Source organism: Dasypus novemcinctus, chromosome 20 (genome assembly GCF_030445035.2).
Source record: "Dasypus novemcinctus isolate mDasNov1 chromosome 20, mDasNov1.1.hap2, whole genome shotgun sequence".
NCBI lineage: Eukaryota > Metazoa > Chordata > Mammalia > Cingulata > Dasypodidae > Dasypus > Dasypus novemcinctus.
The window spans coordinates 6,422,441-6,436,424 of record NC_080692.1 but is presented as its reverse complement, the minus strand read 5'-3'; the positions used below and the strand labels follow the sequence as shown (position 1 = coordinate 6,436,424).

General features: G+C 55.9%; 1 protein-coding gene across 4 annotated transcripts in view; it reads right to left on the bottom strand.

The window, feature by feature from the left end:
- FRMD4A (FERM domain containing 4A) overlaps positions 1–13,984 on the bottom strand; it is a 327,549-nt gene that overhangs the window by 11,761 nt on the left and 301,804 nt on the right. For all 4 annotated transcript variants that reach the window (XM_058282382.2, XM_058282383.2, XM_058282381.2 and 1 more), the window contains exons 18-22: positions 12,888–12,944; positions 9,516–9,753; positions 8,724–8,888; positions 3,497–4,302; positions 898–994 (exon numbers count right to left, since the gene is read on the bottom strand). In XM_058282382.2, coding sequence (XP_058138365.1) covers positions 898–994; positions 3,497–4,302; positions 8,724–8,888; positions 9,516–9,753; positions 12,888–12,944 — 1,363 coding nt within the window. The remainder of the gene's footprint in view (positions 1–897; positions 995–3,496; positions 4,303–8,723; positions 8,889–9,515; positions 9,754–12,887; positions 12,945–13,984) is intronic.

The following is a 13,984-nucleotide window of genomic DNA, read 5'->3' as shown; positions in this document are numbered from 1 at the left end:
TTGACTCTCGGGCCACTGACCAATTTTTCCAACATCCCCAGTGATGCTCCAGCTAATTAGGGACTGAGATTCCATCTCAGGTAAAGGGACCACTTCCTCCTTTAGCCAACAGGTGTCGATTGACTTTGACCCCCCCTGGAGAGGCAATGTCTCTGGGCCCCAGCAGAGCAGAGTGAGCTGGCGGCGTCCGCCTGGCTCCCCGGGAGGCGGCTCCTCCCTGGACTACACAGCTCTCTGCCCACACATGACCCGGGAGAGGAGCTGGATACTGGCTTCCTCTGGGGTCAGCGCCAGTCAAAGGTCTCGAGGCACTTTTGCCTGACTGAGAACCAAGAGCCTGGCCAGGAACGCGGCTTCCGGCCCTTCCCTTTGAGGAATCCGGCTCCTGGACCCGAGACCCGCTGAGAAGAGTGTGGAACAGCGCCCGGCCCGGGGCCCACGAGAGGAGATGCTTCCTCAGGGGCCGTTCCCGCTCCCCGCCCTCCTCGCCTGCCATCTCCAAGCCTGCCTGGGGGTCTTCAGAACCCAGTCCCGACCCCGAGGAGCCACAAGCTGCTGGGAACAAGGCTGCCTGAATTCTGAAGAGCGCAGCCCGGTTCTACTTCCTGCCCTGCCCTCCCCCACATTCCAGGAGGCACCACCCAGGAGGCGAGCAAACACAGTTCTCCTGGTTCAAAGGAAGAGTGAGGAGCAGGAGGGGGTGGAGGCAGCGGAAACCGGGGCTTCTCAGCAGGACGTCGCCCAGGGACCACAAACGCCCACCCTCCATCTGCTGATAAATCCCCGTCACTACCACCTTCTATCTGCCCCCTCTTCCCGGCTCACGGGGAAGCCCGAGGCGCCGTCTAGAGCGCGGAGGAGGAGGAGGAGGAGGAGGTCAGCTCTGAAGGCACTCACCCGCTCTGCCAGCTTAGGACGTGGTGGGGACTGCTTGGGGGGGTGGCTCCAACTTCACTTGACGGCGTCGAGCTTCTCTGGCTCTGAGGTAAGGCAGCTGTCCGCGGGGTGGAAAAGAGAAGGTGGGGTCAGAAACGGGAAGGAGCCCATGGCCCGCTGCTCTGCGGGAACCCAGGGGCCAAGGGTCACGTGCTGGGGGTGCTGGGAATGACCCCACGGTAAGGGTTCATCGACTCCACAGCAAGGTCACAGCGGGGAAGCCGACATCCCCCCACCCATAAGGAACCCCTGCCAATTAGGCTTCCTCCTAAACCATGCAGCTCTGCTCCGAGGCAGACTGACCTGGGATCCTGTGCCCCCCTTCTCCCCCTGCCACAGGGCCTGCTGTGCTGTCCACGCAGCAGAGAAACCAGACCTCCATGGCCCCAGGGGGGGCGCTGGGGGGGGCTAATGCAGGAAGGGCCTCTTTCTCTGGGCATCAGGGAGATGTGCCTCCGGGTACTATCTGATGTGGCTGGCGCGTTAAAGCTGTGCCCTTCCTTAGGGACAGAGGACCTCCAGAAAGGTTCTCAGAGCCAGCTATCTTTGCCATTTCAGGTTTATTTGCAACTCCAGTCCACGGTGATGGGAGCCGGGCTCTTAGGAGCACCTCCAAATCTGACTACTGGAAGTTTGTTGATGTGGGCAGTGTAGAAATCTAGCTGGAGGGTTTGAGTGCCTGTTTCCATGTAAGAGGTCCCGGGTTCAATCCCCAGGACCTCCCTTAAAAAAAAGAACTCCAGTTGGGAAAATTTAGTGAAAAGTAAATCATACTTAAATACATCCTTTGTTTTCTCGGCAAAGGGAATTTTTATCATCAATAAACTTAAGGAACAGCTTCTTAAATCTTCTTAGTCTAAAAATATGTTTCAAAAGATTTACCTGATCTCCTGAAGTAAAGTAAATCTACTAGAGAAGTACTACAATTCTGAGAGAACATAAAGACCTCTCCTGGCAATATTTACAGACCACTGGTTCTTCTAGAAGGGTCTTTAAATGGTATATATAGGGAAACGGACTTTGGCCCAGTGGTTAGGGCGTCCGTCTACCATATGGGAGGTCCGCGGTTCAAGCCCCGGGCCTCCTTGACCCGTGTGGAGCTGGCCATGTGCAGTGCTGATGCGCGTAAGGAGTGCTGTGCCACGCAAGGGTGTCCCCCGTGTGGGGGAGCCCCACGCGGAAGGAGTGCGGCCGTGAGGAGAGCCGCCCAGCGTGAAAAGAGAGAGCAGCCTGCCCAGGAAAGGCGCTGCCCACACTTCCCGTGCCGCTGACAACAACAGAAGCGGACAAAGAAACAAGACGCAGCAAACAGACACCAAGAACAGACAACCAGGGGAGGGGGGGAAATTAAATAAAATAAATAAATCTTTAAAAATAAATAAATAAATAAATAAATAAATAAAAGGTATATATAACATATTCATTCATTCATTCTTGAAATCGCCCTGGGAAGTCGATGGCAACTTCCACTGGGCTTGGTTTGAGGTGAAGAAGGAGATAAGGAGAAGGTTCTGGACCCTGAAGTCAGGACACACTCCTGGCGGCCCAAGTCATTTTTATTCTCCTACCTGGAGCTTGCTATTTGGCCAAGGAGCCACAATAAACAATTCAATGGGGACACTGGACAGAACGAGGGAGTGTGAGGCTGGGCACACCTGGCCCACCGGCTCGTCCTCTCTGCCCTGCTTCTCCAGGCCCCGTGCATCTACCTCAGCTCCCCAAAGGCGAATCCTCCACTAGTCCTTTTTTAAAGATCACTCCCCTTTCCCCTGATCTTAAACAATTTTCTCTCCAGCCATGAGTCAAATTCCTCACTTGGAGTTCTTTCCATCTGCTTCTGGCTCTTTTTATTTTTACAATAAAAAAAAAATCATTTTCGTTATGTCTCAAAATCTTCCTTTGCTTGCTTTCTCTATCGTTAAGATGTCATCACTTTGTCAGTTTCCCTATTAGTCTTTGAGAAGGAAAGTGGAGAGAAGGTAACTTCTTAAGAACACGAGCGTTTCTTCCACTTTGTATAGGATTCGGTATTGCTCAATGCTCCAAGAGCAACAATTCAAGGCAAACCTTCATTTGAGCCTGAAAGCTCTGAGAACGCCAGGAGAGGACTGAAAGCACTCGGGGAACATTACTGTGTCCACAGCTAACTGAAATGGGAGAAGGAGCAGCAGCCAAGCGTCACGTTAACTCACCGGGCACCGTCCAGTGCCCGCTCAGACCTGCCGTTCCATTGCCACCTGCTGCCGCTGGCCACATCTCAGGGCCCCAGGACCCCCCCAACCCGGCCTCCCTTTGCGGGAGCACAGCGCCCGCCTCTGACCTGCTGGCCCCTCGCTCTTGCCGGGCTGAGGTTCACGTCTGCCTGGGTAACCCCTGACCCCCGCCTAACTCTCAGGCTTCTCTCTTTAGAGAGACGCGTGGCCAGGGGGGACCGTGGACCTGCGCGAAGGGAGCGGGCCCGCGCCGCCCCCGCCCTCCGGCCCCCAGAGGGATCCTTCACCCCTCCGCACACTCGGGAGCCGGGGAGGGGGTGGCGGGGGTGGGGGGGCGCGCGCCTCACCTGACGTGGCCTTGCACATCTGGGGCATCCTGGTGACCCTGCTGTGCGCCACGAAGGAGCCGTGCGCGGCGCCGTCGGCCGGGCGCGCGGGCTCCTTGTGCGCGGCGGCCGAGCGCCGGTACCACTGGCGCAGCTCGTCCGACACGGCGGCGCGGCCCGCGGCCTCGCGGCCCAGCGACGGCGTGCGCAGCACCTGCGAGCGCGACGGCGCCAGGCGGCCCGCGTCGGGCTCGTCGGGCGGCCAGGCCTCGCGGAAGAGGCCGCCGGCCGTGTAGGAGCTGGACGTCTTGAACTGCGCCTTGACGCTGTAGTGGCCCTCCTGGTCGCTCTCCAGGCTGCGCACCACCACGGCCGTGGCGCCGCCCTCCACGTACAGCGGGTACTCCTTGATGCGGTACTGCGAGCTGGGCTGGCTCTGGCTGTGCAGGTAGACGCCGGGGCCCGCGGCGCGCGCCGCCGCCAGGTCGGGCATGCTCCCCGAGGGCGCGGCCGCCAGCCCGCCCGCCGCGCGCTGCCGCTGCCGCTGCCGCGCGCGCGCCTTGGACGGCGAGTCCTCGGCCAGCGTGCAGTAGTTGGGGTGCAGCGGCGCGGGGTAGTAGTGCTCCGAGCTCGAGTGGCTGGTGCAGGACGAGCAGTCGTCCATGGGGTCCGAGCCGTTGCTGCTGCGAGTCCGCGGCGTGTAGAAGTCGGGGCTGCCCGCGTCGTTCTCGGAGCCCAGGAGCTTGCCCTGCGACTCCAGGCTGGAGCTGCGGTGCCGAAAGTGCAGTGCGAGGCTGTGCAGGCGCGTGGGGCTGATGTCCACCGACCTGCGGGGAGACGCGGGGTGGGCCCAGGGGTGCGGAGGGGAGGGCCGGGGGTGTGTGTGGGGGGGTGTCCGCAGGGGACCCTGGGGACCCCCGGCAATTGGACCTAGGAACCCGCAGAACGCAAGGGGGGCGAGGCCCTCCCCGGAGCAGGGGTCTAGGAATGGAGAGCTCCGAGGCCCAGACTCCGTACTGTTCCCAGGCGAAGACAACTGGAAGGGACCCGTGACCTCTGGGGGCAGGGCCCGGAGCCCGCCGCGGGAGTGGGAAGGAGGACTGAGAACTTGGGTGAAAAAAAAAAGGGCCTGTATCTGAGGCTTAAAAAAATTTTTTTAAAAGGTGGGCAGGATTCTTTATGATGGAGGACCAAGATAGACACTCTTCTAGTACTGCGTTAAACCACCTGACCGTTCCGTTTTTTTTTTAAGGTTAAAATAAAACAAAAAACCAGTCCAATAGAGGTACTTTATATAGTTCAACCAGATCTACTATGAAACCCATACAAATAGATTTCTGTTCCCCATTGGAGACACCGATACGGAAGGCTGGTGGAACACAAAGCACTTAAAAAATGAATGCTGCAAGTGAAAACTCACCAACTGCCAAAACGGACTCAAGGAAAAATAGAAAATCTGAACAGACCTATAACAAGGAGATTGAAGCAGTAATAAAAAAACCTACCAAAAAATCCCCCCACACCTATCAACAAAGAAAAGTCCAGGACCAGATGGCTTCACCAGTGACTTGTACCAAACATTATAATAATAAATAAGCTCTTCTAACCGCTGAAGAGGGGAGAACACCTCCTAACTCCATCTATGAGGCCAGCATTAGCCTAATACTGCAGCCAGACAAAGACACCACAAGAAAAGAAAACAACAGACCAATATCCCCAATGAATACATATGCAAAAATCCTCAACAAAATACTAGCCAGCTGAATTCAGCAGTATTTAAAAGGATTTACACCATCACCAAGTGGGACTCGTCCCAAGGATGTAACATATGAAAATCAATCAATAGAATACATCATGTTAATAGAAGGAAGGGAAAGAATCACATGTTCTTTTCAATAGATGCAGAAAAGGCATGATGAAATCCTGCACCCTTTCATGCTAAAACACAGAAAGAAGGAATAGAAGATAACTTCTTCCACATGATAAAGAGCATTTATGAAAAGCCACAGCTTATGTCACACTCAATGGTGAAATTTTCCAAAAGACCAGGAACTGGACAGGGATGTCTGCTTTCACCGTTTCTATTCAACACTGTACCAGAAGTTCTAGCCAGAGCATTTAGGCAAGAAAAAGAAATAAAAAGCATCCAAATTGTAAAAGAAAACATAACACCATCTCTGTTGGCAGAGGATCTGATCTTGTATCTAGAAAATTCTAAAGAATCCACAAAGCGAACTGCTAGAGCTAATAAATGAATTCAGCAAAGTTGCAGGGTACAAAATCAACCAGCAAAAATACGTCATATTTCTACACACTAGCAGTGAACAATCCAAAAAAGAAATTAAGAAAACAATTCCATTTACATAGCATCAGGAAGAACGAAAAAATTAGGAATTAATTTAACCAAGGAGGCACAAGACTTGTACAATGAAAACTACAAAAACATTGCCAAAATAAACTAAACGAGACCTAAATAAATGGAAACACATCCTGTGTTTGTGGGTTATTAAGATGTGAATACTACCCAGTGACACACAGATTCAGTGCAATCCCTATTAAAATCCCAACAGTGTTCTTTGCAGTAATGGAGAATACCATTGTAAAATTCATATGGAATTTCAAGGGGCTCTGAAAACATAAACAGTCTTGAAAAGGAAGCATACATTGGGAGGACACACACATCCTGATGTCAAAACTTACTACAAAGCCAGAGTAATCAAAGCAGCCTTGCACTAGCAAAGGTGGGCATTTCGACCAAGGGAATAGACCTGAGAACTCAGAAACAAACTCTCACACTGGTGGTCAATCGATTTTCTACAACGGTGCCAAGACCAGTCAATGAGGAAAGGACAGTTTATTCAACAAAAGGTGGTGGCACAACTAGACACTCACATGCAGAAGAAGGAAGCTGGGCCCTTACCTTACACTATATGTGAGAATTAACACAAACAGATCAAAGACCTACATTTTCAGCACTAAAACTATGAAACCCTTAGAAGAAAACAAAGTAGCAAATATCCATGACCTTGGGTTTGGCAATTGTTTCTTAAATATGACAACAAAAGCACAGGCAACAAAAGAAAAAGGTAAACTGGACTTCCTTAAAATTAAATACTTTTTTTGTATTTACCACAACATGCTATCAAGTGAGTGAAAAGACAACCCACAGAATGAGAGGAAACAGTTGCAAATTATGTCTGATGAAGGTTTAACATCCAGATTGTGTTTTAAAGCACTGCTTCAATTCAACTACAAAATGATAAGCAACCCAATCTAAAAGCAGGCAAGGCAGTTAAAAAGGCATTTCTTCAAAGAAGAGGTACACAAGGCCAATAAGCTCAAGATAAGATGCTCAATAATAGACATTTTGGAAATGCAAATCAAAACTACAGTGAGATGCCTCTTCACATCTACTAGGATGGCTACTCGTCTCCCCCCCACCCTGCAAAAAAAAGAAAAAAGGAAAATAACAAGTGTTGATGAAGGTGTGGAGAAACTGTGAAATCCTCATGCTTTGCTGGTGGGAACATAAAACAGCCCATACCCTGTGGGCTGTTTGGCAGTTTCTCAAAAAGTTAAATGTAGAACTACTGTATGATGTTGCAGTTCCCCTTCCAGGTATTTACTCAAATGAATTAAAAACAGGGACTCAAACGTGTATGCCAGTGCTCACAGCAGCATTATTCACACTAGCTACAAGGTGGAACTAACCCAAGTTGGAACATGTCCATCAACAGATGAATGGACAAAATGTGACAGACCCACACAATGGAATATTACTGAGCCATAAAAAGGAACCACGTCCAGATGCATGTGATGACATGGTGAACCCTGAAGACACATGTTGAGTGAAATAAGCCAGACACAAAAGGACAAATGGTGTATGATTCTACTTCTATGAAGTGCCAAAAACAGGCAAATTCTAGAGACAAAAGTAGAATGGATACAGGCCACGAGGCCTGGGGGGAAGGGGAATGGGGAGTTATGCTAATGGTCCAGAGCTTGGCGTGATGAGAACTTTTGGAAATAGTGTTGATGGCTGCATTGCATCGTGGATGTAGTTAATGCCACTGAATTGTGTGCTTTGAAAAAAGGCCACTTTGATGTCATATATATATATACAATTAAAAAAAAAGAATGCTGCAGATGCACATTACTTTGTTTATAACCCACTCACTTTAGGAGTCCATATCGATACCCATCCCTCAGTAGCACATGGCAAAGCACCTTACTGGATGCTCAGACTCTGAAATTCACGAGGCCACAGGGACCCAAGGTCAAGTGAGCTCTGGCCAGGATGGAACCTGAGGTCCCTGCCTCGCGGCCCTCTGCCACCTGGCCCGTGGCTTCCTCTCTGGTTCCATCCATTACCACTGCCTCCCCCCGCCACACTGGCCTTGGTGGCCAGAGGCTCTTCCCGGCTTGCAACCCCACACCACTCAGGTCTGGGTTCAAGGTGACCTCGTGAGAGGGGACTCCCTTGACGCCTCCGTTTAAGTCCCTCCCTTCCCTCTCTAGCCCTTGCCTCCTCGTTGTGCCCCCTGGCACCTCTCCCCTTGACACAGATGTCTCCGTTGATTCCTTTATTGTGACTCCCCAGTAAAACGTAAATCTGATGAACGCAGGGCTGTGTCTCTCGTTCACCCAGCAGAGCACACACTTGGAAGTGTGCGAAGGAACGGATGGGAGCATCTCACCTGGACTGCTCACACTTATCCCACCCAAAGCAGCCCGCCCCTCGAGGCGGGTCCCGCCATCCGTCCTTTGAGGTTTTAGGGACTCGGGTTTTGGTACAACGGAAGGATGACCTTGGCCCTGCTGCTTTTTAGAAAACGAAGGTGTGGGTGGCTGAAGCCTATTTTTTGCGCATTCCATTTGCTCTTTCATGAATTGATGGGGGGAGGCATTTAAATCAAGTCCAGCCTAAGGGGAGGCCTTCGGAGGACCCCTGGGGGCCAGGAAGTGAGCGTTCCCACCAGCGCAGGTCGTCCGGGGCCCTCCCGCTGGCCTTCCAGGTGGGAAAGCTCCCACCCTGCTGTTGCCAGGAGCACAGCAGGAGCCCTGCTGTGGACAGGCGGACTAACGGGGAAAACGGGCTTCCAGCGCGGCCCAGCTTTTCACTCCGCCTTCTCCGAGGGGAGAACAGGCCTGGCTGGCTCCCCCGTTCTCTGCGCCAGTGTGGGGCCAGCCCTGGTGGGCGCCGGGAGGGCGGGGACGCGCGGGGAGGGCCCGAGGCCCGCAGACTCACCTGGTGGAGCGGACGTAGTGGGGGCTGCGGACGCGCAGGTCGGGGGTGGACGGCATGCTGGACTGGGAGTTCCAGGGGGGCAGGCCCCGGCCGGGGCTGCTCTGCGGGGAGCCGCTGCCCCCGCCCGCGTCCGCGCAGCTGCCCGTGCTGGGGAAGCGCCGGTGGCTGCGGCAGAGCAAAGGCGCGGCGCGCGGGGGTCACTTGCGGGCAGAACTGCGTCTGGTCTGCAGGACGCGCTCGGGCCGCCCTCCCCACCCCGCGGGCCCCCACTCTGGTCTCCCCCAGGGGGTGGAGGTCCTTGTGCCGGACCCCCCCATGCAATTGCCCTGTCTCTGGAGCAGCCCCTCGGAGCTTTGAAGGGGGGCAATAAAGGAAATGAGGAAACCAGAGTGGGCGCCCCAAACAGCCTGCCGAGAGCTTCCTCTCGCCCCCCCAGGCCCTCCTAGAGCGGCAGGGGCGCCGGGCTCGCCAGGCAGGGCCGGGGTCCCAGCCCTTCGGCCACGGGCATCTGGCGCCCCTGAACCGCTCTGGGATTCACGCGCCTGAGCCCTGGCCGGCCACTCCGCAAGGGCGCAGCCTGGGATTTCCTAATGAATTCCCGCGGATTTCCACCGCGTCCAGCCACCTGCCCGCGCGGGCCCCGAGCCCCACCACGCAGGGCCGGCAGCAGAGGGCGCTGCGAGCGCAGAGCTGCGGGGCGGGCCCCGGGGAGGCGGCGCGGGCCTGTGGGTGCCATCCGGGACAGCCGTGATGGGCTCCAGGCACCCCAGGGCCCCGCTGGGCCCCGCTCACCTGGAATGGCTGTGGGAGGACCGCTTCTTGACCTTCTCGTAAGGCTCGTCCAGGGAGGACTCGCTCCACACCTTGGGCTTGATGGGGGACTTGTCGTAGTCGGCCCGGTGGTAGTGCACCTGCCGGAGGCCCTCCAGGGACTGCGGCGGCGGCGGCCGGCTGTGCGACGGCGGCCGCGGCGGGAGGCCCTTGTGAGGAGACGGCAGGGGGGATAGCGTGCTGGTCACCTGAGAATCTTCTGCAGACAGAGAGACAGACAGGCTGAGCGGCCACCCTTGCCCCGCCCAGGTCAGAGGCTCGGCCCTGCGGGCGCTGCGCCCCTCAGGAACCCGGCACCCTCTCCCCCGGCGCCCACATCGCGTGGCAGGCAAAGCGGTGCCGCCAGTCCTCAACTTGAAGCAGAAGCGAAATGGGGAGAGGGCTTTGGCCCAGTGGTTAGGGCGCCCGCCTTCCACATGGGAGGTCTGTGGTTCAAACCCCGGGCCTCCCTGACCCGTGTGGAGCTGGCCATGCGCAGTGCTGATGCGCGCAAGGAGTGCCGTGCCACGCAGGGTGTCCCCCGCATAGGGGAGCCCCACGGGCAAGGGGTGCAACCCTTAAGGAGAGCCACCCAGCGCAAAAGAAAGTGCAGCCTGCCCAGGAATGGTGCTGCACACACGGAGAGCTGACACCACAAGATGACGCAACAAAAAGAGACACAGGGGAAATGGACTTTGGCCCAGTGGTTAGGGCGTCCGTCTACCATATGGGAGGTCCGCGGTTCAAACCCCGGGCCTCCTTGACCCGTGTGGAGCTGGCCATGCGCAGTGCTGATGCGCGCAAGGAGTGCCGTGCCACGAAAGGGTGTCCCCCGCATGGGGGAGCCCCACGCGCAAGGAGTGCGCCCGTGAGGAAAGCCGCCCAGCGGGAAAAGAAAGAGCAGCCTGCCCAGGAATGGCGCCGCCCACACTTCCCGTGCCGCTGACGACAACAGAAGCGGACAAAGAAACAAAAGCAGACAAAGAAACAACACGCAACAAATAGACACCAAGAACAGACAACCAGGGGAGGGGGGGAAATTAAATAAATAAATAAATCTTTAAAAAAAAAAAAAAAAAAAAAAAAAAGAGACACAGGTTCCCGGCGCCACTGATAAGGATGGAAGCTGTCACAGAAGAACACACAGCGAATGGACACAGAGAGCAGACAACTGGGGGGGGGGGGGGGGAGATACAAATAAGAAAATAAATCTTAAAAAAAAAAAAATGGGGAGGGTTTCACCTCCGAAAAGCCACAAGGGGAATGGAGCCTGACTTTTACTCAAAACTGGGCAGGGCGTATTGCCTGTTTCGGTCGCTGCCTTCTCCTTGTAGGAGAGCAGGCACGTGGGAGCTGCTCGGTAGTGTTGGTTGGGAAAACGAACGTAGGTATGCTGCTCAGTTTAATTCTAGGTGTCTACCCTACCTGCTTTCTTCCAGAACTATCTATATTGTCTTTTAATGCCTTCCCTGTATACTGTTTTAATTTGGAAACTGTCTTAAATTCTTTGGGAAGGAGACAGGCAACAAATATTAACTATGAATAAAAGCTCATTTCCTGCCTTCAGTGGAGCAATAATGTAACAAATTACTGGGTGGCGCCTTTGGGAGAACACTAACTCAGCCATGGACTCGCTGCAGGAGGCTGCTTCCGGAGCAGGGTGCAGGTGCTTGAACGGAGATCCAAGAAAACATTCCCCTTGTGGGGACGTGTTGGTGTGGGTGTGATCTGCTTGATAAATAATGCACAGTGCAGCGTGGACTCAGGGAGGGCTGCGTGCTTTTCAGCAACTGGCAAAGGGGCCCGTGGGCGAGAACCCGCATCCCAGAGATAGTGGAGGAGTGGACTGGTGAGGTGGGATGGGGCGGGGAGAGGGGAGGCACCAGGCGCTGGTGCTCAGCGGCGCCTCCCAGGGGGTGGCTGGGGAACTGGCAGGTGTGCCCACTCGGTGACGAGCAGGGGCCCGACTGAAGGGGGGCCTCGGCTTCTGGGCTCTGGGCTCAGGGTCCGGTCTGAAATCACGGGAGAACTTGAGGTGTCGCATGCACACCGTTTCCGGAATATCCATCTGGCGGAGCTGGCAAACGCGAAAGGCCGGGAGAGGGGCTGGGCGGGGAGGGCGGGTGGCCATGGCTAGTGACAAGAAGCTGTTCCAGGGTGGCCGGAGAAGACAGAAGAGGCTGGAGGCAGCATGCCTGGTGAGAGAGGAGGCGGGCACCCGGGGAACGCAGGGCCCCGCGTGGGCACACCCGGCCCCTTGTGCGCGGCCCGAGGCCCACTTCCAACTTCCTTTCCACAGAGGAGTTCTCTGTCCCTGGACTTGAACCCTTAGCGTCCTCTCCACTTCCCTCCTCCTGGGCCCTCAACTGGTCAAGGACAGAGACCCTAGACAGAGAGAGGTCACAAGGGAACACTTGGGGGGCCCAGGGCCGGACATGGGGAGAAGCTTCGTCATGAGCGATGGCTCGACATCGGCCGACGTCATCACGCCTGCTCCCCTAGCTCCTCTTTGATGGAGGACATTAAGCTGGTCCCCTCCTCTGAAAGACGGGGTGCAGAGGCACCCCCTCACACACGCAACAGGGCATGGGAACCCCGCTCCTCAAATCACCCGGTAGCCCCGTATCCTCCCCACCCGTGTCACGGAGCGGACGATGAGAATCCTGCAATCCCGTTTCGCACAGCAGGGCCAGGGCTGCCGGATGGCTAACGCGCCAGCCTTCCTCCTCGGCTGCGGCCGCGATTACCGCAATTACCAGGACTGTCGCCAGTCCCTTCGTGTTTCCAGCCGAGGAGGCACTCACCACTGCCAGCCCGAGGTTGGCCTCAAGGACGCAGGCATTAACTTCCTCTGTCCCCCTGTAATTAGTGCCCCCGCCTCCCCAGGTCTGGTGCAATGCCCACTGGCTTCGTCCTCAGAGACGGCTCCTGCCTGGCCGGCTCTCCTCCCCCGTGGCTGAGGGCCGCCGGCTCTGTCTTTCTAAGAACATCCCAAGTTCAGTAAAAGGCCATTTTCACGGCCTGACCAGGCAGCTAAAGAGACACTTCCCTGTTCATTTCCAGGGAGTCTCGGGGAGGCAGAGAAGGTTCCTTTTGCTCCGTCCCACCACCCCAGGCTGTGCCAGGGGAGTCACTGCTCAGGCTCAGGCCTCAGGTCTTGAAATCCCAACACACACGTTTAGGGAGCACTGCGCACGCCAGAGCCACGAGTACCAGGAAACCAGAGAAGGGGCGAGCACGCGGCCGCCCTCTCCAGCCGGCCCTGCCTGTGCCTGGCACTGCCCCGGGCGACGCTCAGGTTAGCCTCGGTTTACCCTGGGCCCCGAATCTCCAGGCAGGCAGAGGACAACCTACCGTCCTCCAGAACAAGGGCGTCCGAGAGAGAGCTGTCTTCGCTGGCAATGTTTCCATCTGAGGAGACAAAAGCCCCAGGCCGTGAGTTTATCAGCACAGTCCGCAGACAAGCTGCCTCTGCAGGGATCCGGCGTTTGCCGCCCTCCCGCCTCCTTCTCCTTCTAGCCAGAAACAGCCCCTGAAACAGCATCGGGCTGCCGGGCGTCCCCGTGGAGGGTCCCTGGGGCGGGCCCCGGGCGGAGCGTGGCAGTGTGTGCCCGCCCGCGCGTTTGGCCTCTTGGCGAAGACGCGGCATCGCGGAGGAGCCCGAGGCCCAGGTAAAGGCTGCCCCTTCCTAGGCCGGCCACGTCCTCGTCCCAGCACAAACGCAGGACGTGTGCCGACTCAACCAGAGGAGGTCACCTGCTGTTGATCCTACAGATGCCAAACCAGGGCAAGGAGCACGGCTTTGTGCATTTGGAAATAAATGGCTCCACGATAAACGTCTTGAGACGATAGTAGAGAAAACCAGTGAGCTGAAAGCAGCCCGCGCCGCTCAGAGGCTCGTGTTTATAGGCACTGCTCGATCATGGAGGAGCGCACGCGCGGGCGGGAGACAGGAGGGCGGCCCCCTGAGTGCTCATGGGGGCCGCCGGTGGGGAGGGTGGCTGGTTCGCGGTCACTCTGCCCTCCCGGTCTCAGGCTCTCGGAGTCTAAGTTTCGAGTTTTATCTCTGAAAGTAAGAAACCCAGGCTAAGGAATGAAGGAGAACCCGAACAGCTTCTCTAATTCAAATGGGCCCTCGTGATGCAAACAGCTTCAGTGGGAGAGCAAAATGGAGAAGAGAGATTCTTGAGCTACTGAAAAAATCGACTATATAAAAAAAGGAATGACGTCCTGATACACGCGATAACACGGATGAGCTTCGTGTCGAGTGGGATAAGCCAGACGCAGAAGAACAGACAGCCCGTGCTTTCTCTTATACGCAATATCTAGAATAAGCAAATTCCTAGAGACAGACAGCAGAGGGGCGGGTGCCGGGGTGGGGGAGGGAAGGGATGAGACTTTATTGCCCAAGGGGTGGGTGCCTCTGTCTGATGATGAAAAAGTTCTGGAAC